General features: G+C 35.0%; 1 protein-coding gene across 2 annotated transcripts; it reads left to right on the forward strand.

Moving 5' to 3' along the window:
- LOC129254493 (triple functional domain protein-like) lies at positions 1 to 27534 on the forward strand. 2 transcript variants are annotated; one of them, XM_054892957.2, is made up of 16 exons: positions 1 to 160; positions 2734 to 2872; positions 4872 to 4997; positions 5802 to 6011; positions 11935 to 12843; positions 14947 to 15135; positions 15957 to 16130; positions 16806 to 16892; positions 17240 to 17383; positions 17953 to 18030; positions 19594 to 19629; positions 20094 to 20228; positions 21261 to 21441; positions 22062 to 22166; positions 22668 to 23215; positions 23620 to 27534. In XM_054892957.2, exons 1-16 carry the CDS (start codon positions 96 to 98, stop codon positions 23623 to 23625), a joined length of 3132 nt encoding a protein of 1043 aa, XP_054748932.2. In that variant the 5' UTR covers positions 1 to 95; the 3' UTR covers positions 23626 to 27534. The 2 variants fall into 2 exon arrangements, with proteins under 2 accessions (XP_054748932.2, XP_063970453.1); XM_064114383.1 differs by lacking the exons at positions 1 to 160; positions 2734 to 2872; positions 4872 to 4997; positions 5802 to 6011 and adding an exon at positions 9481 to 9585.
- The last annotated feature ends 310 nt before the right edge of the window (positions 27535 to 27844 follow it).

The raw sequence follows: 27844 nt of genomic DNA on the forward strand, positions 1-27844 counted from the left end.
ATTGATGTGCATGACTTTGAGGCAGTACGGGAGCTGTCTGTGAATCACGTTTGTTCAGTTTTATATCTCTCTCTCGCTCTCTGAGTGGCATTTTAATGGATCTATGTACAAATTTCCGCCAGTCTTTACTGGATTTATTTGCTAGTCCTCATGAGTATCGGTAAGTATGTTTAGAGTAAACCGTTTAGAAGAAATTGTTTTGATATGTTTAGTGACATGAAATTTATTTATCTTGCACATTGTGATCAGGAAAGAATTCAGTATTCACACTTCCTGTTTGGTTTATGAATGCTTTCTTTATGAATGACACACAATTTTTAGGAGGAAATATGATTTGATGTAAATATATCCTAATGTCATCTATTTGTCTGTAGAGGTCCATGATTGCCAAAGTGTGAAAGTGCAGTGAACTTATTCCATTAATGCTCTCATTGTAGTTATCCCTATTTGTGCCAGTTATGCAGTTCGATCTTGGCAGTCATAAATCCCTCGAGTTCTACTTGAAACCTACTTGCATAATTTGCTCATTGTCTGCTATTCAAAGTTATCTATTTATAATTCAAAGGCGAAGATTGAAGAAGTAACTTTCCAGTATGGCACTTAACTGCAGTAATGATTGCAGATCTATACAAAAACAGTTGTTATTTGTAAGATTGTATTGCAAATGCTGTACTTTCACCCTTGTAAAGTTGTTTTCAAAGAACTTACACCGGCTTAAATACGACCTGTCGCCTTTTGTTATCACATTACTGATTGGCCTCTTGAACTGTAATCAATAATTTGACTGTGTTTCTTTAAAGGGATTACAAGACAAGCCTAGTTATTAGTTCTTTCAAGATATCCTGTTGCATTTTGACTTTTCCTGGGAGCTATATTCCACCAATAATCATCTCATCTGGTGAGAGATATAGACCATCAATAAACCAAGATAGATATAGAAACATCAAGCCTTCTATTCACTTGACTTTGATGGACAGTGCTAATTTATCATGACATATTCGGGGTCTGTCTTTCTGCAGGTGTGCAGCCAGAAGACCAAAAATATGGAAACTTTGTTGACATTGTCATATTCCTCTAGTTTACTTACTGGACCCATGATTGTGTGTTCATAGGTAGAGGAAGCTTGTGGGTGCTCTGTGACCAGAAGAATGTGTGGAAAGGGCAGATTTATCTGTGATATACATTCTTGGGTGTAAAAAATGGCCCCCCCCAAAAAAAAAAAAAATGAATGAATAAATATGTAAAGAAAGAAAGAAAGAATAAAATAATTAAATAGATAAATGAATAGATAAAAATAATTAAAAATAAATAAAAATAAATTAAAAAATAAATGAAAAAATAAAAAAATTGAGATAAGAGGATTTAAAAAAGCATAGAGTGTAGGTTGTCTTTTGATCTCCATGTTAGTTTGAATCGTCAAGCGATTCCTTGATTAATCATAAATTTGAAAAAGGCATGTATGTTTAAAAAGAAATTGAGCAAAACTCTAGTATGAAGGGCATGCTTAATTTGCTTATTCATTTCCCCCATGTTTTAGTCTGGATTTTCTATTAATCTGCAATTCCTTTATTGAATGGAAATTTGACACATGATTAAGGGTAAAATTTACTCGAAGGAAAAGAATAGTGTGTTATTTTCAGGAATGAAACAGGAGTGGTTTTAAAAATCTTGTCATTTGTGTGAAATGTAAAGTTAATCACCCCCCCCCCCCAACCAAGAAAACTTTCTGCATCTAGACATTTCTAGCTTTGATTTGAGAGCTTTGTGTCATATTTGGTTATGAAATACCTTTCTGTATTATATATTTTAATTTTCACAGCAATTATATCCTATTGAATTATATTGTACAATTGAACTAACCATTCCCCCAGCTCATGTAGGCTACATAACAGATTCCTGCAACTATTTGTTTCCTGTTTTTTTACAGGATGAAGTCGACATTTGTTGTTCAGCCAGTCTGTTTAGTGTTAATTAGTATTATTGACAGACAGACTGCAACATGTATGTTGTTTGATTAAAGACATCCATGGGTTAAAAAAGGCTCTGTTTGGAGCCTAGTCAAGTAGATTGAAAATAAGAGCAAAGAAGAAAAGGAAATTATTTAGAAGAGAAGGTGCTATTTCTTCACTTCATCTTAAGACCCCATCTCTGAATTTAAAAGTTTACATTGTTTCTTTTCCATTTCTGGTTATATTTCAGAATGAATTTTATGTTTTGTATGTGGTCGATAAAAAAAAAAAAAGAAATGAAAATTATATCTCCATGTACATGCTGGTCTTATATGTAGGCCTATAAGCTCCTTTTGTGTTAATTGATCAATTGTAATTGAAGAGGGTGTGTATTTCTGTCCTAAAATTTGGTTGAGATGATGCGAAGATATCTTAGATGAGTAAAATGTTTACTTTAGATGTTATAGACTGTTGGAGCTCGGAGATAATATCAATGTGTCATTGAAAACATATTAATCCCAAACTATGAGCCCAAGTGTATATATCTCCCTACATGATAGGAGCAAGGAGCTTCCTTCAATTATCGAAGTAAAGGGCTCATTGCTAATATGTAGTTGAATCCATACAGGTAGGCTACTTGGTCTGGAATCATTTCGAAGCGTCTGTATGTGCTATATGACTGAAGAAGAACTTGCTGCTGATCATCAAAAGTAATAAATGAAGATTGGAACATTCATGTTGATCAATGATCTTTATTTTCTTTTGATGTTTGTATTTTGTGCAGAGATGCCATTACCTGTGTAACAACACTCTTTGAACAAGTGCGCCAGACATGCAGTCGACTCGATGAAATGACTGAAAGGAGACTAGCACACCTTCAGATGTCGCTGCATCAACAGATCCTTGAAGAGGAGTCTAGAAAGGTATGATATCTTTGTATATCTTGTTTCATGCTGTAGTCTGAAAGTTTGATTGACTTTATACTGGGGTCATTTAGCGCAAGCCATTTCTAGAGCATTCTAGTTCTAGTCATTTTATACTGTATTGTGAAAGTCCCATTGATCTCTTTTAGTGCTTGCTTATAATGGGTTAAAAGAACACTTTTATTGTCTTGAAGTCAGAAACTGTTGGACATTACAAGAATGAATCGGTTTCATTTCATTTGTATAGATCTTATAGTTCAAGTCTGAAGTCAGTTTGTTAATTGTTCTGTCATCATCTGGCAAGGAAAACCTTGTTGAAATTGATGGTTATAGAACTGTCAAAATACAAGGACCAACATCTTTATAGGCCTATACATAATTCACTTTCCACTGCTTTGACATTGTAAGACCCCTATTTATTAGGGACATTTTATCAATGTGTCAATTTCAGAGCTGTTGAAGTCAGACACTTATCGCTTTGAAATAGCCAGACTTTTCTCCTTTTACAACAAAGAGTTTTCTCATTAGGAGGGCCTCTATTCATGATACATTCACCGAGTTCAGTCGAATGTGGGCTAGACCTGTTGTTATGGAAAACAAGGACAAAAAACAGTATACTCTGCCAATTTTCTATGGTTTTACCCTCTTTTTTTGGAGAATGTGTAATGAATGGGTTGATAAGCAGGATATTGGTTGGAATTACTGTAATGAGGAGATGGAGAAAGAGAAAGGGGGTAGAGAGAGGCAGAGAAAGAGGGAGAGAAAAGGAGAGGGGGAGGGGTAAGTAGAGAGGAAAAAGGGGAGAGACCTAGGGGGGGGGCAGTCAAATATATTGCTGTACACATGCGTGACCAAAAAAAACATGTTTGAATGGGGGTGTTTTTTTAGTTTTGGACGCGGGCAGCGCATGCACTCGTTAAGGGTATAAAAAACACAGATTTTCACAAAAAGGGTGGTTTTGAAAGACTGGTCAATGGTCAATCGCAGGTTCAAAAATGTATTTAGGGTATGTTTTTTTTCCAAAGTTTTTTTTGGGGGTCATATTCTGGTGACGACTTGTTTAGGGGCCAAAAAATGTGTAAATGAAGCCTGCGAAAATCTTGTTTAGGGGTTATTTTGCACATGGAGAAAAACTCGTTTAGGGGGTGTTTGGAAATAATTTGGTCACGCATGTGTACAGCAACACATTGACTGCCCCCCCTCCCCCCGGGGGGAGACAGGGGGAAGATGAGAGAGAATAGGGAACAGGAGGATAAGGGAGAGAGGGATAGAAGCCAGACGAGATGTGATTGCATCACAACTGTTAGATGTTGAAAAGTATATATTTCATGGATTACATAATGATGATGCATTTCCTCCTGTTGTGCCAAGTTCTACCCTAATTGACGCACATTTGCATACCCTAATAACCCGCTGACATAAATGTTTAATCTCTTGCTGATATAAAGTTACTAGAAATACTGTTATATCAGAATGTTTCAGGGTTCTCAAGATTTATAATTTCCAAAATGTATTCAAAATATAGACTATATAATTATTTAACCTCAGTTGCTAATTTCTTTCTCATGCTATTATTAATTTTAGGTCAAACTCTTACAGAATGCTTTTCCCCCCAACTCATCCATGCAGTAGAGATTATCTGAATTACATAAATAAAATGAGAAGGAAAATATTTACTGTGGGTTTTAATTAGTTGCAGTTTGATTAATTTCATGACATTATTATTTTTAAATGTATTTCAAAAAGGTGAAACAAAGCATTCTATAGAAGTGAAAATTCTTCAGTCTGAACCTAAACTTGGGTGAACAAAATAACATCACACATTCCTATTATTGAGCTTTATAGATTTTACGCCCATCCATTAACACTGCATTCTCCTTGATATTTTCGGAACTATCATGTATGAATGTATTTCTGTTTTGTATTGATATCTAATTTGAATGAATATATCTTTGAATTGAATTGAGATTATGATTATTTACTCCCCTTTCCTTTGAAGGTGAGTGAATGGGTTAAGAATGATGGAAGCAGGAAACTCAAACAGCTTGATGACATGTCGCCAGACTCGCTGAGTTCGGTCATCAGCATCCAAAAAGACTTTGAAAAGTTCTACTTTAATGCTGTGGTAAGTCTATCTCATTGATTTAGAGTATCTTTATAGCAAATGCCTCTCAAAGCGACTTTGCCGAAATACTCCCCAGGGAGTGGAGAATGGGGGTATATTGTATGTAGTGAAGACCGATTGAATTGAAAATTCACAAACGTTTGACGGATTTGAAACATAACGTTGAAATTGTTCTACAACATTGTTGTAAACCCAATGAATGCTGTAATCAGTTCCTATTGGGCTTATGTTTTGAATGAAATCATTGAACATGCGACATATTTCTGGGATAAGTAATGATATATATGATTGTATGAGAGAGGAAGTCTCTTAATAATAGCGGTTATGAAATCAAAGCAGTGTCATGGATCATAATGAATGCTTCTTGTCAAATATTAGTTGAGAAAGGAAATGATGGGGTTGTGGTAAACCAAGGATAAAACCAAAACCACAGTTTGAATGGATGTTAACATATGTCTTGATGGATGGGAATATATCACATGGGTACTGAGGTATTTTCCTTATGTCAATTACAGAGTATTGGCTGTGTTAATGGGAACATTGTAGATCCCTAAAGAGTTACATGTCTATTTATTTTCATATTTCATTTTGTCAATAATACCAGTGCTTGATTTAAGTGTCAGTTGGATCAAGCATTTAACCATAAATATATAAGTGACATGAGTCTGTCTTACCCATATTCTTTTTTTTGTTGTTAAAAGACATAATTACATCTTTTTTACTGGAATCATATGAATTTTACCCTTTAAAAGTCAAATTTCAAAATTGATTTAATATATCCAATTTATCTCTCTCCTTTTTTAGAAACACATCGGCCGCGGTGAAGATGTCTTGGAAGAGATTCATACCCTCTCAGAACAAACAGGTGGTGGTGATGGGGGTAGCAATGCACCCCTCAAGACCCCCTCGGTCTCCTGCGCTCTTAAGGATCAGTTGCATACATTCAGTCAGAGTCTAGAGAATAAACGCAAGGAGATAGAAGAAGCAGTCTGGCTGTACACCATGCTAGATAAGGTTTGTAGTCTAAGAACCTACTACCCAATTAAATAATATTTGTTGGGGGGGGGCAACAATGCACCCCTCAAGACCCCCTCAGTCTCATGCACTCTTGAAGATCAGTTGCATACATTCAGTCAGAGTCTCGAGATTAAATGCAAGGAGATAGAAAAAGCAGTCTGGCTGTACACCATGCTAGAAATGGTTTGTAGTCTGAGAGCCTATTACCCGATCAGTCCATTTTTGTTGTGGGGGGGGGGGGTGCATCAATGCACCACTCAAGACCCCCCCCCCTTCGTTGTCATGCAGTCTATAAGATAGCTACCAGAGAGTAAAGCAAGGAGATCAAAAAAGCCAGTTTTTTTTTTATCACCAGGTAAAGGTCATATAAATAGGAATCGTTGCATGTATAAGAATATATTTACATGGGTTATTGACAAGAAAGTCAATACAAGTGATATACAGCATACAAGCATTCGATTATCATGTGGGATGTGCCCAATATCACTGAAAAGATGTGAAAATAAAAGTTGTCTGGCATGGTCATGGTCCATTTATCTGGCTATTTTTAAAACTCTTTCTTTGTTAGGAAATTCAAGTGTAGCTGTCCAAGATAACTATACACTATTACCCACTATGAATGGTTCAGGTTTATAGTCACAAAGGCTCACTTACTATGGCTTTTCATTTGTGAGACTGTTAGACCTATTCAGTAAGATTTTAATAAAACTTTATTCAAAGGAAGAATGGCTTGATCAAGCAATTCCTGACTATCATCCTATACAGAATGACTTCAATCACATGCCTCCCCTCCCCCACATTCATTCTTCATGTTTGATGACAATAGATTGAACTTGACCATTGACCAGTCTGGAGCCATTATATAGGTCTAATCCACTATTAATGGGTCATGATGGTGCCTCTATTGTTTGTTAAAGCCCTTTAGTAAGTTCCTTTGATGTGGTTGTGGGTATTAACTTGAAATCTTCATTACTCAGAGTCAACAGACAATTCACTGCTATAGCTCATAAAATTCTCTGATTCCCTTCATTGGAATGAAGAACTGGAAGTGACATCAGGGTCCCCGGTCTTACAAAGAGTTACGATTGATATGATCAATCACAACCATGGACGGCCAGCAACGTCAACATCTAAACTGCTAATTTGTTCAAAATAATTTCTAGATATGATGTATAGTCATACATTCATCATTCTCTTAAAAATTCAGTGTGATTCTCTTTGTTTACTAAGGAGATTGTGCAAATATCCTGTACAAAAAAGTATGGTATGGATGGATTTCCATACAGTTGAGATTGATTGGATCAATCGTAACTCTTTGTAAGACGGGGCCCAGTTGTACGTAACACAAAGTTAAGCAATTGATCGAAGAACAAATTTTTATGATTGATTGCATTGACCACATTACATAATTAAACATAAAAAATCAACCATACCATCAATCGCTTCGCTTCATGTTACAGGACCCTCTGGGCTCACTGGTTGATAAGATTACTGAACATCTCATGTTTTTCTAAAAGAGTGTAACATACAATGAATACGAAGGCAACATATCGGACCGAATGTTCATGTTTGAGGGCATGAAGAGAATCCTGTAATTCATTTTGAATTCAGATAATATACCATGATTGCCATCATCTACATGTTTGAATGGAAACTATGTTCAGAAATTGCTTGATTTTTCTGTTTATCAAAAGAACGAATAGTGATTATTCTCATTTTTGGTATCTGTAAATTGTTAAAAGATGAATTGCAATAGAATATTAGAGAGTTCAGCAGGTGATTCATCCAATGACATGCAATTACTACCAAAATTGAATGCCAAGAGATTATGATTTAAAATCCAACATGGATGCCAAGCAAGGGCACTCACTGTTCTCAGTGTAATGACTGGATAACTCTGTAGGCCAAGATAAAAAGAAATCAGTTCAATTGTGAAACAATGGATGTGCAATTTTATGGTCATTGGATGAGAAAAGATAGAAAGAGATCCAATTTAACACAGGATAAATGTGATGAATGTTAGGATTTGCAGATGATCAGGTAAAAACATTGAAACTTCAAACTAAGTTGGATTTTCCTTGGACCCCAAGGCTCATGGTATAGCACTCAATTACAACCATTTCCTGTATTTTATGTGTATTCTGACATTGAATCAGACACGGCCATATTTTGCTGAAGAGATTGTGTGTGGGATGAAATCAGATTTTTCCACGGACGATCTCCCATGCATGATGACTGTGATATGAAGAGAACAATGCAGGGATTGTTCCAATGGATGCCTTCATTTCATGGGCATGGGTGGGATGGTTAGGTGCATCTAAAGAGAACCAATCAACCAAGAGAAATTCACCAGCTAACTGTACCTACAGCCTCAAGTCTCCATCAATGGTCATAAACTCTGATTGATATTCATACGCATCCATGCAAAATATATGAAGCAAACAGGTATTAAAATCTAACTGTAAACAAGGGGGGGGGTAGCATATGATATAAAAAAAACCTACACGATATGTATTTGGATAGCAACCAGATTGGAGGTCATTAGTTGTTTATTATTATCTGATTTATTCTTTAGGAAAACTCTCCTGTTTATCAGATGCCAAATTTCTGTTTATTAACGTTTACTTTGTGAATTATTGAAATTCACTGTTTTACATCTGAACACCTGTTCAGATTTTGCTTGATAAATTTCTAAAGATCACTCTCATAGAAACACAACTTGAAAGGAATCAATAGAGGTTTGGATTTATGATGATATTCTCACCCCAAAGCTCTAGTAACCCATGACACACATCAAACAATGCTCTTTGATGACCAGTTTTAAAGATTGGTGTTAGAGATTAGGAGGGATTAGAGGGGTAATATACCAAGGTTACAGATGGTATACCGTGGTAGATTGGTCCTCATCAAACCATGTGAGCAATGCTTCCTTCTATGAAGATCTTATGTTTACTTCTGATTCCAAGGGGTTAGTCTTGCATGTTTAGAATCATTGGAAATTCTTTCACTTTAAAAAGATCATAACAAAAATCCACATTAATTTATGAAGGACTCTATTTCCCCCATGACATGAATTTCACTTTTAGTTAATGTGAGATTAATGTCACATAAGGTAATATGTACATGCAGACATTTATTGTAAACATACAAGTAGAAGTTACTTTTGTAAGAGACATAATTTCAGAGAGAAAATAGTAGCATGTGGATCAAACCTATAGCACTTGAATCATTTGGTTTTTATCCGAATTGTCCTTCGATGTATTTGATATTATATTATAAACTGCTTGAATCACATTTTTATTATATTTGCCTCACAGTATACTGTATCGGTTGAGTCACAACTCACAAAGCAAACAAATTTAAGCAAATTAAAGTCATGATTAAGGGTCTGTACTTGAAGACTATAAGAGAAGATGAAAGCATGTTATGTAATAATAGGGTTAATAGGAGCCCATTGCTTTGTTGTGTAGAGGAAAGGGCTTTAGTTGTTAGCCTGGACTTGGTGGAGAAAGGAACAAAGATGGAATCAAGAGTCAAGTTTTATCAGAACATGGAAGATATCTGGGATGATGTGAGTATAGTGCAAGAAATCATACTGATTTCTTTTCGCTGCTTGTTGAAGGGATCTGAATTATAAAAATGCTCTCTCTTCTCTCTTTGTGAAGAGTGTCTTTACCAACAATTCAATCGGTACCTCACAAAGGTTCCATCAATTCTTTACTGTGCCTAGCTATCAGCAGAAATCTCACTCAGTGTTTAGTCTCTTCAGGGATATATCCCTGGGGCGGTATTCTGAAAACGTTCTTATCTTAAGTTTGTTCTTATCTACGTCACGTTCTCAAATTGGTATTCTGAAAACGTTCTTATCTTTTTCTTATCTTTTGTTCTTATCTTTTTCTTATCTTGCTTTCCATCGATGCTGAGCGCGTAAATTTATAATTCGCGCATATGATACAAAAGCGCGCTAAAAGATAAGAACAAAATAAAGATAAGTGGTATTCTGAAAACGTTCTTATCTTTTTTCTTTCTTATCTCTTTTCGATATTTATGATAATATTTAAGATAGCTAGAGGGTTATCACATCTTACGCTGTCCGCCTTCTTTCTTGCTAAAAATCGATGGCCACTGGTAGTAACAATTATTCCTCCCAACCTTTCTTTCATTCACCCTTTATTTTGCCTGTCTCTTTTTTCTATCCCTTTTTTCTTTCTTTCTTTTTTTCTTTATTTCTTTCTTTCATCCTTCCTTTCGTTCTGTCTTTCTGTATTTCATTTAGGCCTATTTCTTTTCGCTTTTTCTTTTCTATCTGTTTGTCTTTTTTCATTTCTTTCATTCTTCATTTTGTTTTGTTCTTTTGAATCTTTTAACTTCTTCCTTATTTTTCTTTTGTGTTATTTTATTTATTCTTTCTTTTTCATTTTTTAAATTGAATTTATTTCCGTTAAAAACAAATAACAATACATATAAAATTATACATGTGAATTGATAAATGAAAAACGGGAGGATGGCCCTGCTCAGCAACATCAATCATGGTGCTGCTGGTCTACCGAGGGGTACTTCCTTTTTTATTTTCCCTTTCCGATTTTTTTCCTTTTTTTCTTTCACCTTTTCTCTCTTCCTTTCTGTTTTTTTTCCTTTCTTCCTTCACTTTATTTATTTTTGTAATCTTTTTATTTCTTCATTTTTTAGGGTAAATTATACTTCATTTTCTTCTTTATTCTTTCCATTAATCTTTCTTCGTTTTTTCATTCATTCTTCATTTTTCCTGCCTTTTTATTTTTCTTTTCTTTTTCCTTCCTTCTTTGAATTTACCTTTCTTTTTATCTTTATTTAGTTTTCAATTTTGCTTTACTTTTCCTTTCATCTTTTATCTTCCCTCTCTTATCTCTTTCTTTCTCTCCCTCTCTTTCTTCATTTCTTTTTTTCATTTTCCCTTTTTCTCTCTTCCTTCACTTTTTACATATTTTTATTCCTTCCTTTTTTACTTTCTTTCATTCGTTTTTTCTAACTTTTTTTGGTTCTTTATTCCTTAATTTTATCCCTTTTAATCTGTTTATTTTGTACTTTTTCGTTTTTTTCCCCCTTAAGTTTTTTTTCCTATTCCTTCTTTATTTTTCCTTCAATTTTATATTCCTCTTTTTATCATTGATTATCATTCTATTTATTCCTCCTTTTTCTTTCTTGTATTCTTTCCTTTTTTATTTCTTTTCATTTTTTAAATTTTCTTTAAAGTTTCTTTTGCTTGTTTTCTTTCTTTCATTGTTTTCTGCATTGATCCTTTTATTTTTTTAATTTCTGCTTCATTCTGACCCTTTTCTGTCTTCTTACTTACCTACTTACTTTACTTCTTTCTTCTTGTTTTATTCTTATTCGTAACTGCTTTCTTTACCTTTTTTCTTTACTTTCTTTCTTTCTTTATTTTGTGCACGTGTCTCGAAATAATAATCAGTCATTGCGTATAAAATGCCTATTTCGCGCAATGCGCAAGAAACAGTGCACGCGCAGCGCCCATGATATTCTCCTACATAAGGAACGCTTTTATTGGTTAAACTGCCAATATAAAGCGCATTTTGATTGGTAATATCTTAAAAATGGGCGTGTTGAAGATAAGAAGGAGGCAGTCCTTACAGAGATAAGAACGCGTTAAGAAGATTTTCAGAATACCGATTTGCAATGATTTTAGCGTCTTCTTATCTCATTGAGATAAGAACAAAGATAAGAACAAAGATAAGAACGTTTTCAGAATACCACCCCAGGTCTCTTGTTATCCTTATATTTCAGCAGAGATAAAAGCATTTGCTGATAAATCTTTTGTGTGGAAAGATGTCGAGACAATGGGCATGACTTTAGTAAGCTACTAAACAGCTATAGCATTTATTTATTCATATTTTTATTTTTGTCTATTTTTGTTTTGTTTCAGGCATATGAATGGTCATTAGGAGGAATGAAGTTTGTAGCCATGCTAGGGATCGAGGAGACGAGTAACCGGGAGAGATGTCGCGTCCATCTTTGTACCTTGGAGAAATACCTTCGTGAGAACCCTGTTATCAGTGACGATGACTTCAAAAAGATGCTTGAGCTTGCCCGGACACTTGACAAGGGAAAGTGCGTTCAGCAGGGAGAGTTTGCCCAGCGACGGTGTAAAGAGACACATGGAATGATCCAAAAGAGAATGGAACAACTCCGCAACATTTTACGCAACCCACGCTTTGCTCAGCGCAATTCTTATACCAATGGAGATACTCAGGTTTGCATTCGAAGGACACCCACTGATGTTATCAAGAGGAAATCAACAACGGACTCGCCAAACACGATTCCAGAGGAAGTCACCAAACCTGTGACAGCATCTAATGTTGCTCAGGAAATCCTACGTAAAGGACCTAAGACGACGCAAACCAAACACCAACGGGACTCTATGCATAGCAATGGATCGGTGGATTCGGGAATATCAGTGAATGAAAAAGCAACTGAACGATTAGCAGCTGCGGCTGCGGCAGGTGCTTCAGCGGGTGCTACGACGGGGGCGCAACAGAACAACACCACCGAAGATGGGGTTGTGACGTTACGTCATCCTAGAACATGTAAAACAATTGAACCTATTAGAGAACTTGAACCTATTCCGGCTGCTAAGAATGAGGTTATAAGGACTACTAGTCTTGGACGGTTGGATGAGGGATTTGAGGAAAGGGAAGAGGAGTGTGAGAGAGGTGAAGAAACAACGAGTGGAGATACACCCACGAGCCAGGAAACACAGAATACTGATGGTGCTCCTAAAGAAACAGAAACCAGAGAGAAAGAAGATTTCTTATCAGATGAAGATCTTGATCAGGTAAAACTCTTGCTCTACATTTGTATTATCCAAATTATTATATTTTAAAGACCCAGAATGGACCCAAAAGTGAAATCGTCAAATCGTATTCCAATCAAAAGCTTATAAAACACTAAAACACAGCAATGCAAGCTTTATGCGCTTTCACCACTTACATGTACCAGCTGAGTATTTTGCTTAAGATTTCTTCCAATTATTTGGCTTGAAAAATAGGCTTTCTTGTGCTTTTCACTGGCCTCAAGACCGTGCCGTCGTGGTGTGTTAGAAGCGTTGTGATCCCATACTTTTTTACACAGACAACGGGACGATTTTTCTACTTTTCAAATTATGCAGCTTATTTTCTTAATTTTTTATCACACAGAGATATCATAAATATATTTTCATGCAAGCTTAAAATGATGGAATCTGCAACTTTGGATAAGTTTTTGCTATATTTTATTTGCCTCTTATTTGGCACAGCTTACCAATTTTATCTGCTTTCACATTATGTGTATAAACTTTTCCGGACATAGCAATTTAGGCCCAATAAGAGCCAAACAATGAAATCACCTAGTGGAGAGTGGCAGGTTTCCATCCATTTGAGCATTGAATAATCATCAGCACCATTTTTCTCTGCAAAAAAAAAATTGAATTCATTTAGAAAAAAAAAAATCCATCCTTTCTACGTACAATCCATGAATCACAACACTCCTGACACAGTGTGACATTATGTAATTCAGGCCGTTAAGAAGCTCGATAGAGCATATTGTTGAAATTGTTTTCCTCAATCAAAATATCCATAAAATCTGACAATCTTGTATTATCTTATGTAGCTTGTATATTTTTCATTTGTCAATTTCACTTTTAGTTCAAGTCTGAGTCTTAAAAAAAAAAAATCCTGTTTTTGGTCATAAATTCTTGGCAAACTCATCTTTTGTAATGTGCATTGATAGGGATAGAACGGTTGTGATCATAACATATTAAGCCCATTCATACCTTGATTTGTTTTAAGATGGCAGAATTACCACTCTAGTGCTAATGATTTACTTACAATGTTTAAACAGATTTGCTCAACTTTATGTCCTGCTCACCAAATACAGCAGTTAGCACAGTATGAGACGGAGAAATAAGTGGGGGGGGGGGGGTGACTGTGGTATCTTTTGTTCAATCCTGTTGTGTACAGCTAGGATTAAAACCTTAGAACCATTTCTCTCCAGGGTCATTCTGTAATAGATCAGAGCCAATAATTGATCATTACTCTATTCATAGTGCCTCAATTAGAATAAAGGACTTTTATTAGAAAATGTACCCAATTAAGGAGTGGGTACGTCTTAACTCATGGATGATGTGGAAGGCTAGAATTCAATTATGGTTAGGAATTCTTTAAAGTAGTATTGGCTTGTATTGAATGAAAAATGCAAGAAACCGATTGTGATCATTCCCTTGGTAGATGGAGTGATATTGAAGATCTATTTATTAAGAAAAAGAGGGAGATGGTGTTATTCATGTGTAGTTATCCTCTCCAACAGGACTGTTGTACTGGGTTATTTATGATCATTAAAAATGACATGCAATAGAAGTATATATAAGAAGCAGGGATTTCTTTCAATATTGCACAAGGTACAATGATAATATTCAGTTTCCTTTGGAATATGTGAAGTTAGATATATAGTTCTTGTAGTATTATTATGTATGGCCATAGACCAAATACATCATAAGTTCTAAGTATATTTAGATCAAGCTTTCTTTCAAGTACCTAATTTTCAAAGACCCTGACAGGACCCAAACGTGCAATTGACAAATCATGAAGCAGGTAAAAAGTAGTCATCGTCATCACATTATAGACGTATGCTTTATTTACATTTTAGCTAGTCTCCAGAGATTCACAGTAATATTTTTAATTTCCAGATCCAATGTTATCATTCATAGTCATATACCAAAATACATCTCAAGTTCTAAGTATATTTAGATCAAGCTTTCTTTCATGGACATAATTATTAAATTGTTATTCTTTATTTTGTGTATAAAACATTAGATTTATGTTTCCCAGGCTTGATTTTTATTTGGAGCTAGTTTGCAGAGATTCACTATTTAAATATATATATATATATTCTTATTTTTCAGAGTCAATGGTCACCTTTAGATGCCAACCGTCACATCAGACGATCCATCTGTCTGGCAGACAATCCTCTCAAACTAGAAGCCGAGACTCTCGCCAAGCAGCATCCTTGTTACCGTCGGTTACTCCTCATCATTGATGAAGTCATTCAAACAGAACAGGATTATGTTCTTGCTCTCAAATATATTCTAGAGGTAAGGCCTATGTATAACTATATAACTGGAACTTTAGAAATGGATGAGCATGTCTCAAATTTTGGGAAGCAACAATCATTGGGGGAAATGGAACGAAGACCTTTGTACTCTTTCAAAAATATTCAGTACTTTCAAGAACTCCACATTTTTCAGTCATTATATCTTCTTAGTTTGGTTCATTTTTAGTGAAGTGTTTTTGTTTTGTTTTGTTTTGTTTTGTTGTTTTGGGGAGGGGTGTTTATTTTTGTTTTATTTCTTCTGGTGGAGCATTTCTTCAACTTGTGAAATCCTCTGACAAGCTGTCATATCCAACAATTACCCTTGGTTTGATTTGTTTGATGGCTACTACAGTACTGTTGTGATAGGTGAATTGATGTGTGGCTGTTACTATGGTAACTGTTAAATAATGACAACTTATCAGTGCTGACAAATTTCATGATATTATGGTCCCTAGTTGTCAACACACACAGAATATTAATGTGTGGAGAATGTCAGTTAGCTTCATGTGAGTTATTTTTACTGTCAAATTCGCTCTCAGCCAATTAGATAACAAGGATTTCAGTAGTTTCTACCAGTTTGTGAAAATTAACCTCTAAGAACCTTCATGTATTGCCATCCTGAGGCCTGTTTTCATAAAAATGTGTTACAATAACAAATTTGCAATAATAGTTTAAAGCTACTGAAATAATTCAATTTGATTGGCTGATAGTAAATTTGTTATAGAAATTGTGCATTGTCTTTATGAAATGAAACCCTGATTAGTGATTGGATACTTATTGTTATTGATATCATTCCTTTTTATAAATCTTATCATTTGACAGAATTATGTTGTTGAGATGGACCGAGAGGACATCCCCCAGGCATTGAGGGGTAAGCGGAGTATTGTCTTTGGTAACTTGGAGAAGATCTATCACTTTCATTCAAGAGTGTTCCTCAGGGAGCTGAAGGGGTGCATGACCACACCCCTTCAGGTTGGACAATGTTTCCTCAAACACGTGAGTACCAGCAATAATTTATATTTACATCTTCCATTCATTCCTTTTAGTAAGGAAATCCTTTATGGGGGAAATGAAATGCTTGTCACTTTTATTGTGTTCTTATTTCTATTCTATAACTGAATCAGAAAGTCATTAATTCATTTACATATTATCATAGATAGTTGTTAATTGATTTCCATCTATCTGCTTTCATGGCAAGCAAGTGTGAAACCAGTTTTGTTTATTCAGTAAGCTGAGTGACTGCATTTCAGTTCCTAATCACTTTTTTTCCTCCAAAGAAGATCAGTTTCTGCAGATGTTCTGTTTCCACTTCAGTTATCTCTCAGTTTTCACGTAGTGTTAGTTATTTTGAAACATGACTCTACCCACAACACCAACAGTTAGATGAACATTTGAATCACTTTACTGTGAACATTTGCACAGTTAGTCAGAGCTAGTGATTTGTTGATAAAGTTTCAGATTGTCTTGTGTATTCGGAATGTCGCCCTCTCTTGTTGAAATCACTTATAGTCGTGTCATATGATATTATTGAGACTGAATGTATACATGTATGGTGATCTGCATTGCTCTGCTATACCATGTGGTCTTATTTTCTGAATCAGACTTGACTGAAAGCTCATCTTGATATTACATGTATATTTTACATGTACCTTCATTTTCTTTTAAATACAGAGACAAGACTTTAGCATGTATGCTCTCTACAACATGAACAAACCAAAGTCAGATAGATTATTAGCCGAGTTCGGACATTTCTTTAGGGTAAGTGGATGTAGATGTGCAATAATTTATTTTCTGTCTGATTTACAATTGTATTTTGCCCATTTACTTTTCACATAGGGACTATAGAACATCAAAATATTTGAATTATACTCCAAATGTGACTTTATTTTGAAGATTTCATAATTAGCAATGTTTGTTTATATTTTCCCTTTTTAGCATGCATGAAGTAATTGAAATTGACATTTGCTTTGAATGAGTTTGTGGGGCATGATGTTGTTGAAGATGTCATGTAATTTTCTTTCAGTTGTAAACAAGTTAACTGAATTGATATGAGAATGCATATCTCCCGATATAATTAATATATACTATTGATTTGATATCAACAGAGCAAGCAGCGTAGGCTGAGGGATAGCATGGATCTAGCAAGTTACCTACTGAAGCCAGTTCAGAGATTAGGGAAATACGGTCTTCTTCTGCGAGATCTTATCAGACAATGCCGACCGGAAGATCAGGAACAAAATCATCTCAGAGTGAGTAATATGCTCTCAAAACATTATTGACCTTGTAGTATGATGATGATGATGATGGTGATGGTGATTATATGGAGATAGGTGATGATGATGTAGAATATCGATGATGATGATGATGATGATGATGAATGATGATAATGAAGATGAGATGATGATGAATGATGACGATGTTGATGATGATTATGAATGATGATGATGATGAATATCAATGATGATGATGATGACGATGATGATGAATGATGATGATGAAGATGAGATGATGATGAATGATGACAATGTTGATGATGAATGATGATTATGAATAATGATGATGAATGGTGATGATGATGATCATCATCATCATGATGGTGATGGTGATGATGATGATGAAGATGAAGCTGATGAAGATGATGTCAGTGGTTGTGGTGATAATGATGAAGATGCTTTTTACTTTTGAAGAGGAAACTTCTGCTGTAAAATTTGTAGACACAATCGGGAATAATACTCTCTATACTTCATATAATAGATGGATTAAACAAAACTATATATCGAGCGATTAATGAAATGCTGTTTTGTATGTTTGATTTCAGGCTGCTGAAGTAATGATTGAGTTTCAGATGAGGCATGGAAATGATCTTCTTGCTATGGATTCTCTTCAAGAATGTGATGTAAGTAATCAATGTCCCAAATGTTCTATCAAACAAATTATAAAACCACCTTCATTTTTTAAAGATATACCCCACCCCCCCCCCCCCAAAAAAAAAAAAAAAAAAAAAAACACAGAAATGACAGGGGGAAATCACATTATAAATTATATACTATTAAAATTTACTTTTTAATTTGTGCAATTTGTTTTAATTTCCCTTTTTGCTTAATCATCTCTCTTCTCTCTTCCATGCCTCTCAAATTTCAAGCAATCTTCAAAAAGTAACTGTTAATTGGTAATGATTGACTAAAAAAGAAATTATTTAAAAAACATTGGAGAAGATGTATTCTTGGAGGAAAAGTGCATTATTTGTAAGTAAAATGTCTATTACTCAAATACTGGAGGGGAGGGGATTTTGTGATCATAGTGTCATAAGGGTTCAGTATTTATGATTTTATTCATTTTCTTTCAGATTTGATTTCTTCTTGTTTTGAATCAATAGAAAAGGAGATTTTTTATAAACACCCCCTCTCAAAAGAAATCAATCTTTATATTTCTATAGTTAGGATATGGTGCACATGTCCATAAGTTTTGTTTTGATTGTAGGATTGAGATACCTTACAAGACTTAAATTGTGTAATGTTCTTAGTTTGCCTTCAGGAGAGTATTATTTTATCTTTCTTGTGTTCATCTTGTCAAATGTCATTATTCTTGAAAGAAAACAATGATCATTCAACCTGTACGCTAATACATCTTCATTATTTCACAGTAATGGGATATGAAATAGACTCGACATCCATTATAAGCAATAATTACCTTTTAAAGTTTATATAAGTGAACAATATTACAAGATTGCTTCAGGGGGATCAAAGTCTTTTAGGAATCTCTAAAGATGAAATGAAAGGCTGAAATATGAAATTCATAAATTCATTTCATGCAGAGTTTTATGTAGCAGGGAAGTGCACTCTATGTAGAGAGCCAATCAATCAAAAGAAATTGAGAATATGACCTTATTTGGACTAAAAACGTGATTTAAGATGAAATATGATTGGAAGGTCAACTTTTGTCATTTGTTGATTCTGTAATATCACTAGTCATGTGATTGGTCATGTGATCAATCAAGTACATTACAAAACACTTTTCCTCTTTACATCGTGACAGACTTTTTCTTACAAATCACCCAAATTATCAATCACCGTCCCCTGCCTTTATTGGCTAAATGTCAGCACTTACCTCCAGCGGCCACTTACCAATAAACCCAAGAATGTTTCAAGAGATTTCTTTTTTCTTCGTGCCTCCTCTCATGAAGATTCTAATGAATGTATGATAAGGTACATGCATGAATGTCGGGTCATGTAAAGCATTTGATCCGTTATACTCTACCTTAATGCATTGCTATTCAAGGTTGTATCTAATACACTGTGTGTAATACATGTATGAGTATTGGGCATATAGTAGGTATATTTTCTCTTCTTTGCAAGGGATCCAGGATGTGGCTAGTTAACTGTAGAAGAGATATGTTTGTCTTCTATAAGATAGGTTTGTTTCTAAATATGAATATGTTTTTATTTTTCAATTTGTCCAGGTCAATTTGAGAGAGCAAGGGGAACTTCTTAGACAGGTGCGTTGTTTGTATTATTCACAGTAGTCCTATATATCTTCTTATAATTCTTTCATGTATTTCGTTATTTTATTGTTATATTTTTAATCAGCTTAATGAACTGTATTATGACATTATGATATTGTCATAACTTATGGGGAAATACTAAATATGATATGAAACAGTTTTGTTATGAGATAAACAAAGAAAAAATAAACCCTTTCAATATGTATACTTGGTAATTACATATATAAGGAGAAATATCTAAGTACTCTTCATGTCTGTGCCTCTGCCAAATGCAGGTGGGCTCTGAAATCATTAGAACAACTTGATAGCAAATACGGAATCCATGAAAATTTCCTCTTTAATAGTCTTATAAAAATCAGCTGTTGTTGTTAATTGATATAACTTCAAGTTCAAACCCCTGTTTATCTCATTTTTCAATCGTGTTCTAATGAAATGTATGTCCCACCGATTGTTTTCAGGCTGAGTTTTTGGTGTATCGAGGAATCAGGAAGTGTGTCCGTCATGTGTTCCTTTTCGAAGATCTACTCCTGTTCAGTAAACCTAAGAAGACGAGTAAAGGACATGATGTATACCAGTACAAGTTTAGTCTTAAGGTAAATTATCAGCCAATTGCCCACCGGAACCGGGTGGTAACTGTGCAAAGCATACGGGAATACCAGAATTCAATAGTCAATATGTTAACCTGTTACCCACTATAACCTGGTGATCACTGTACAAAGCCTATGGGAATCACAGAATTCATTAGTCAACAGTTTAATTTATAATTGAACTCTATCATTCCAATAGGTTTTGTGCAATGATCATTTGATGCCCTTTTTTTTCGAGCAAAAGCCTGTATTAATGCCATTTACAACCTATTTTTAGGCTTTAACTTTTTGTGTGTAAAAATCTGCCCATTTGAGAAAAAAAATCAAAATAGCATCCGTGAAAATGGATTTATGAAGATTGTATAACTCTTCCATGTGTAACAAACTCCTATACATACTTGTAGCTAAAACATATAATTTTCCCCAATTAACCAACTCATCTTATGTGAATATAAACATAGTAGGCAAATCTGTCAATTGCCTTTTTCATTGACACCTGAGATTCTATTAAATTGTGCATGTAATATGAGTTGTCCACCTAGAGCTTATCAGTCATGGTCTAGTGGTCTGTGGACCATGAACCACAGGGTATAAGGTTCAAATCCCAGTGGTGCTCATGCTCGTAGGCAAGGCATCACTCAGTATTTAGCACTATCAACTTGAGTGAGGTAATTCTAGAATAAAATATTGATTGCTCTGATCAAACAAGGCTCATTGCTGGGTGCCAGGAACATTAGGCTATATCGGACAGATATGGACATTTTACAAAGGCCTGTTGCGTTGAAATGATGATTAATATGCCTTCTCTTGCATTGTTTTATTAACATGATGAGTAATCACATTCCTTGATAAGGATAAAATATTTCTTTTTATGTTAATTTTTTAAAGATTTATTTTGATTGTTTCATGTTACTTTTGTCAGATTTTATGACTGAAATAAATAGATATATTGAACTTCAAACTTTGATCAACTACTCAAACTTTGCTGCTTATATGAATGGTTTCTTTTTAACCTGCTCTCTTTATTTCTTCATCTAGATGTCTGACATTGGTCTGACGGAGAGCATTGGAGAGACCGGTACTAAGTTTGAGGTTTGGTTCCGAAGGCGTAAATCAACGGACAAGGCTTACACTCTCCAAGCGAGGTCTGCTCAAATCAAGAGGGTCTGGACAGCTGATATAAGTAGACTACTTTGGCATCAAGCACTAAGGAGTAAAGGTGAGGAGACATGAATATTATAATACACCATTTTATACCAAGTGGACTGAATGAGTAAGAATATACTAATATAAAGAAGCTACATTTTGTACATATCTGTTGTTGGTAATAGAATGCCTATTTTATGAATATTTAAATATAAAACTGTACTCGTGTTTTATCCATGGACGTAGATATGTGACATCACACTAGACATGTGATAAGATGGCACAATAGACTAATCTCCCCCCGCTCTCCCATAGGTTTGCTGCCTGTATCTACGGTACGCTAGTTATTTTTTCCTGATTTATTGGATGTAGTGTTAATGATCCCATTTTCATTTTAGAATATTTTATTACCTTGTTGTATAATTTGAATAGGATTATGAAGTGTTATCTTTCGTTCAGTAATTAAACATTTTTTTCATATTTTTGGAATCAACGTCTAATTGAATATATTGGGAGAATATATATTAGCTGTCTAGAATACGAAAGAATCTTTGTGAATATGATGAAAACATTGAAACTACCATGAATATGCATTGAGCAACATATTGGTTCTTTTGATATATATTTCTATTTTATTTGGCAGATGCATGTTGTTTATCACATATATATTATATATTTTTTTTTTCTTTGCAGAAACTCATCAACATGAGCTTTCATCACTTGGGTTCTCTAGTAGACAGACGTTTGATATCAAACCAAGTCAAGATAGGATCCACGATAGGGCTGTCAATCTCAAAGGTATGTTGTCTTTTCTTTCATCACAAACTTGTTAACCCATTGATTTCTGTAACTCACATAGGATTTGTATGGGGGTCAACTGGTCCAAACTGACATTTATTTATTTTACATGCATAACTGACAAAATAAATGTTACATACAAATCTAATTAGTAATTTTTTGTATCATATGAATAGTTTTTTTAAGGGATGCATTTATTGGCATAATATAATATTCTACAAAATTTCATAGGCAATCTGAAGTGAAGATGAAGATACATCTCTCTCCTCTCTCTCATTCTTTAGGGAGGTTCACATGATACAAATTATGCTTTTGAGTGAATCTCCCATTTCCACAGTATAATAATAATGACAATGATTTGTATTGTAAATGTTTGTTATTAATGTATGAAAATCATTTGTTATATACTTAATGTTCTGTTGGAAATAAAACTGAATTTGAAATTTACAATTGTAATAAAAGTGTCTTCATAATGATCTTATTGTTTTGTGTTTCATTCAGCTCCAAGGTCAAGAAACTCGATTGCCATCTCATCATTCAGTACAACCAGCAAGCTCTTTGATGCATCAACCTTTTCATCCATGACAAACCTGATGACAACTCATACATCATCCTCCTCATCCTTCCACTCATCTCCATCTCGTCGCTTCTCTCTTGCTGGTTCCATGTCTCTAGCAAACTACAACATCCCGGAGCTAGGCGAGAGTGGTATCGACTTCCCGCCCCCTCAGAGACCTACTGCAGCTATCAGTCCCACCAACACGCTCCAAGGTACGGACAGCAGCGGTGACAGCAGTGCGTTCAGCGGGGACAACGTAGGACCGGTATCGCCTACCGGTGTCACCATGAGGCACGGTGATCCTCGGGGCAGGAATCCCTTCGTCAGGAGCGTCCCCTCGCCGAGGAGCTCTCAGATTTATCAAGAGACTATGTTTACATCTGAAGTAAGGACGATGAGTGTCAGTTCACTTCATTCCGAGGCTGCTACCGTGGAAACCGTCTCAAGTCAGAGGAGATCACAGAGGAGGAGTAATCAGTTTGTCACGGCTGTAAGTCCTCTTGCTTTTGTATAATTCTCATTTTGGCAAATTTGTAATATTCAGCTTTACAGTATATACATCAAAATTCAATAAGAAATACAATTTGAAAATAACAAAAACTAAATAGTTCATATGTTGAAAACATTCTGCAAGGAACCTTTGCTTTAGTGGAATTTTTTATTAACCTTAAATCTATGTGAACAAAAAATAATCTTCATCAATAGAGTCTTATTGTATTTTCTTCCCTTGTTTAAAGGCCAATCCAGTTTGTTTTGTTAATTTTGAATTTCTTACTAGGGTCTACAAGAATTCCTAAGAAAGATACTGACATAAAATCTTCTAAGTTTAGAAGCCTCTTAGTTATGGCTCATATGAATAATTTTTTTTTTTGTCATTTCATTCTTCTATTTTAGGTATGAGAAAATGATGAGGAATCCCAAACTGCAATGCCGTTTCTGTTCTTCTAAAGCTGGTGGCCGTTCTATTCTGCATTACTGATAAAGAGGGAAAGCATGAGGCCGACAGGACGCCCTCTATGTTCAAGATGGTTTCTCTCAGCAGTATGGATCTGACATTAGTCTTGTTATTCCTCACCTAGTAGATCACTACATCTTCTGTGGTTTGATGAAAGTGGATTTTTATTATCTAATAATGCAGCATCTCTTGAAGGTGATTTTAAACTTGTAAACTACTTTCATAAAGGATCTTATCATTTCCTCGGAATATTTATTAAGACTTTTACTTGAGGTATGGTTTCCGAATGGCTTTTCTTGGCTTCTAATGCTGCTTTCGTAGCTTTCCATATGTCATGTGCTGCTGTCTCTAAGCAAAATTTTGAATATTTTTTTATGTTGCTGACTCCTAGTCTCCCGACTCCTTTGAGGAGTCAATGGGATTTTTATCTGATAATATATCCATTCAACTCATTAACGCTTGATATGTTTTAATCACTCTGTTTTAGAATGTAGTAGTTTATTTTATGTTTCCCAGTTGACTGGTTGATATAGCGTTTATAGTCTAGATGGAGGCTGGAGCTATTGTCTTTGCTGTTACACTAAATATAAGTGATCGGTCTGTGGCGAGACTACAAACAGTGACTGCGCTGCCACTGCGTTTACCCTTTTAGCTTGCTTTAATTGTTCTCTTATTATTGACTATAACTCAGTGGCAGTTTGTCGTATGAAAAATCTTCACCAAACAATAATTGATGTTATAAGAAACAATGATTAAAGCACGACGAGGCTCTGCAGTCACTGTTTGTAGTCTCATCGCATCAGACTCGATACAGCAAAGACAATATATGTATCTTACGCCTAGATTATGAACTAACCTTGAACTGTATCTTGGCAGAGGATTCCCTGACATATCGCTGGTACACCATGGGGCATGGTGATATCGTCAGCGTTTGAGAGTTGGTTATCTATGACATGATAAAGAAAAACCTATTTTTTGTTTGATACACCTTATTCCAACAATGTAGTTTTACCTCTCATGGCTCATAGAATTAAAGCTACCTCTTTTGTAAATTTATTTCAGTTTTAGTCAACCAATTACAGGTATTGATATTGAGATGGTGCTATTTCAGTAAGAGATTGTTAAAATCTAATCCGTTTAAGATTCTCTTATCGCTGTGTTTTCAAGAAGAAGATATTTTTGTAATGTTAGTTGGAGTGTAATCAGTGAATGTTAGATATAACGGCGGAAGTCATGTATGTGTTAAATGGCCCATTCTTGTTGCCCACCGTCTATTAGCAGCTTTCCCAACGCCGATCATGGCCTACACCTTTGTCAAGGTAACTGTATGAATAAAAGCCTCAATGTGTTTGGACTGCCAGGCTGGGACCAGCTCATGTCCATATTAAATTAAATACAGATACAATACTATGTACTTTATGTGGAGTAGTTCATGCGATCAGTTTATTATCAATTTGGATAGTTTCTGCTTTTGTTGAAATGGATAAGTTGAAGAGACTCCTGATACACATGCATCAGGTTTGAGGCTGCCTCCGACACTGGCTCTGTAGCTGCCTTCATGCCTGCCATTCAAGTGGTGATACACATATACCGTAAGTGGACTGAGGTCTCTTTGAGATCATTATCCCCGTGATACACATAAGCCATCTTCATGTCGCCTATTCATGTGACACGAGTCACCTGACTTTTCACGTCAACGTTTTCTATTGTTCGTTAGCAATAACTAGTGTACAATATTGTTCAATGGTCAATCCGGCCTGAGTTCACTTGAGGGTGATACACATACCAATGGCAGGACTGACTGACACCATCTTTACACCCAAGGTGAGAACTCAGTCCGAGTGGGTGTCATTTTGGCAATCAAAATGGGAGGTGATACACTTACATCGAGTCGCCACCGATGCCCGCTTCAGTCCACTTTTGATGTATGCGTATCCCCACCCTTAGAAATGAAGACCGGATAATCTATTATGTAGAAGAAACAAAAGTAAGACTTGCAAACATACATGCTGCAGTTTAATTGAGATATTATGGATTAAATGAGAAATATATAGATTATGAATATGCCCTTATCATTATCAATGGAAAGGTAATGATGTGGGGATTATCATTAGGTCATTTGGAAATCACGAAAATAATACACAGGTTGGAAATCGCCAATTAAAAAGCGCTGAAATGCCTCTCCGAAATATGCCTCGCATCGGTCTCTGAATTGACTCAAATTTGATGATTTGTATGTGTGTACGAGAGACGTGATTGGCTCTCCCACATCAAGCTCCCCTTGCGTGCAAAACCTGTTGCGAGGGTACGTTTTCTCCACACTGTCACTGAATACTTCAATCACGAAATGAAAGAACAGGTTTTGCATGCAAGTGGAGCTTGACGTGGGAGAGCCAATCACGTCTATCGTACACTCATACACGTCATCAAAAATTCCCTATTTCGCAGACGTAAGCATTCAGAGAGAGAACTCTAAAACTATCAATTAACTGAGTTTCATCGGTCTTTATGATAAATGAAGCACACCACCGTGTTCTTATTTTCTCCTTTAATTTGATATATAATACTCCATTTTTTGGATTTGCAATATACTTCTACTTTGAGGATGGCTGCTTAATTACGAGGGATAGGCTTAGGAGAATCTTGAGGACAGTTTAATGATGCGTGTATTGGCATTGAGATGTTATTGTATGTCTTCCTAATTAAGTTGTGCCTTGATAATAATAACACATTCATACCATACAAGAAATACCCTTGTAGCATTCTATCTACAATGTCATTAAGCATGAAACCTTACAATGTGTCATGTAACAGTATTCCATCTGAGGTCAATCTATGCAGTATATGAAGCAATCTTATTGGTTCGTATCTCGTCTCATATAATATGAAGCAGTCTTATTGGTTCATTTGTGATGTATTCATGATTATTGTGTGTCGACTCATATCAGATGTTTAGTAGAATGTGTATTTATTTGAGTATCATATGTAACCTGAAGACAAGTAGAACACCAGACAGACAGGGTCTTCAAATGAAGACTTTCCATGCTGCTCAGAACCAGTATGCATGGAAAAATATTGGACTGTAGAATTGCAATGAAGAATATTGGTTATTCTGGAATCAATTTTAGTTTGTAAGATGACTTTATAATCAATCAATCATTCATTCTAGATGGCAAACGACTTGGAAATCAAATTTGATTTTCATATATGTACTAACTATTAATCCTTCTAGAAATATGACCAATCTATTTAATGATTACTTATTTCCTGTAATATATGAAACACAGAACCATGTAAACCTATGTTTAACTTATGCTAGACATTTACAATATGTTTGACTATGTGATGGAAATAACTTTTGAATACTACTTTAGCGTGAAAGTAATTTTTTGCTTCCATGTTCTTCCTAAAACTAACCTTTGAAAGATTTGAATATGACTGAAAATTTGCCAAAATTACACAAATAGATAAAATATTACTTATTCCAGTTTTATCAAATATTCTTCCATTGTAGACTTTTGTTATGGTAATGTCTGTGATATAACGAGGTGTGCTAAGGAAAGTTATTTATTCCAATTAAATGGATAAAAGTTATTCAACATCATGTTTTAAACCTTTAAAGTAAGGCAGATGTAAACCTTTTGACTTGTTTCTTAGAGCAGTACTGTGAAGTATTCTCTTGACTAAATATCATTTCATTCTCGACTCTTGAGTAATATGACCTCGGCTTTGGTTTTTAGAATCTTGTCTGTATTTTTATGTTGCCTGTATATTAACTGTCCAATCGATATACATGTGTAAGTTATAAATTGGACATAAGAAATTCAGAATAAAAATAGGATCATGTAATGAGATATGTTCATTCTATTGTTATTCATTTGTATTGAATGATTGATGGTGAAATTTAAGGTCTTGGAATAAGGTGAAAGAAAGAGGGAGGAAAGGAGGGGAGAGAGAGCCGGGAGAGGGGGAGGGAGGAAGCTGGAGAGAAAGGGGAGGAGAGAATAAGAGTGAGAGAGAGATATTTAAAGAAAGAGAAGACAATTAAGTATAATTCTAACATGCAATGCATCAACTAATACATATAAATTCAAATAACTTTTGGAAGAAAATTTTGAGATAATGCACACATGATGCATATCAGGATTCCATAGTAGCTACGTA

Source organism: Lytechinus pictus, chromosome 2 (assembly GCF_037042905.1).
Source record: "Lytechinus pictus isolate F3 Inbred chromosome 2, Lp3.0, whole genome shotgun sequence".
NCBI classification, from domain to species: domain Eukaryota; kingdom Metazoa; phylum Echinodermata; class Echinoidea; order Temnopleuroida; family Toxopneustidae; genus Lytechinus; species Lytechinus pictus.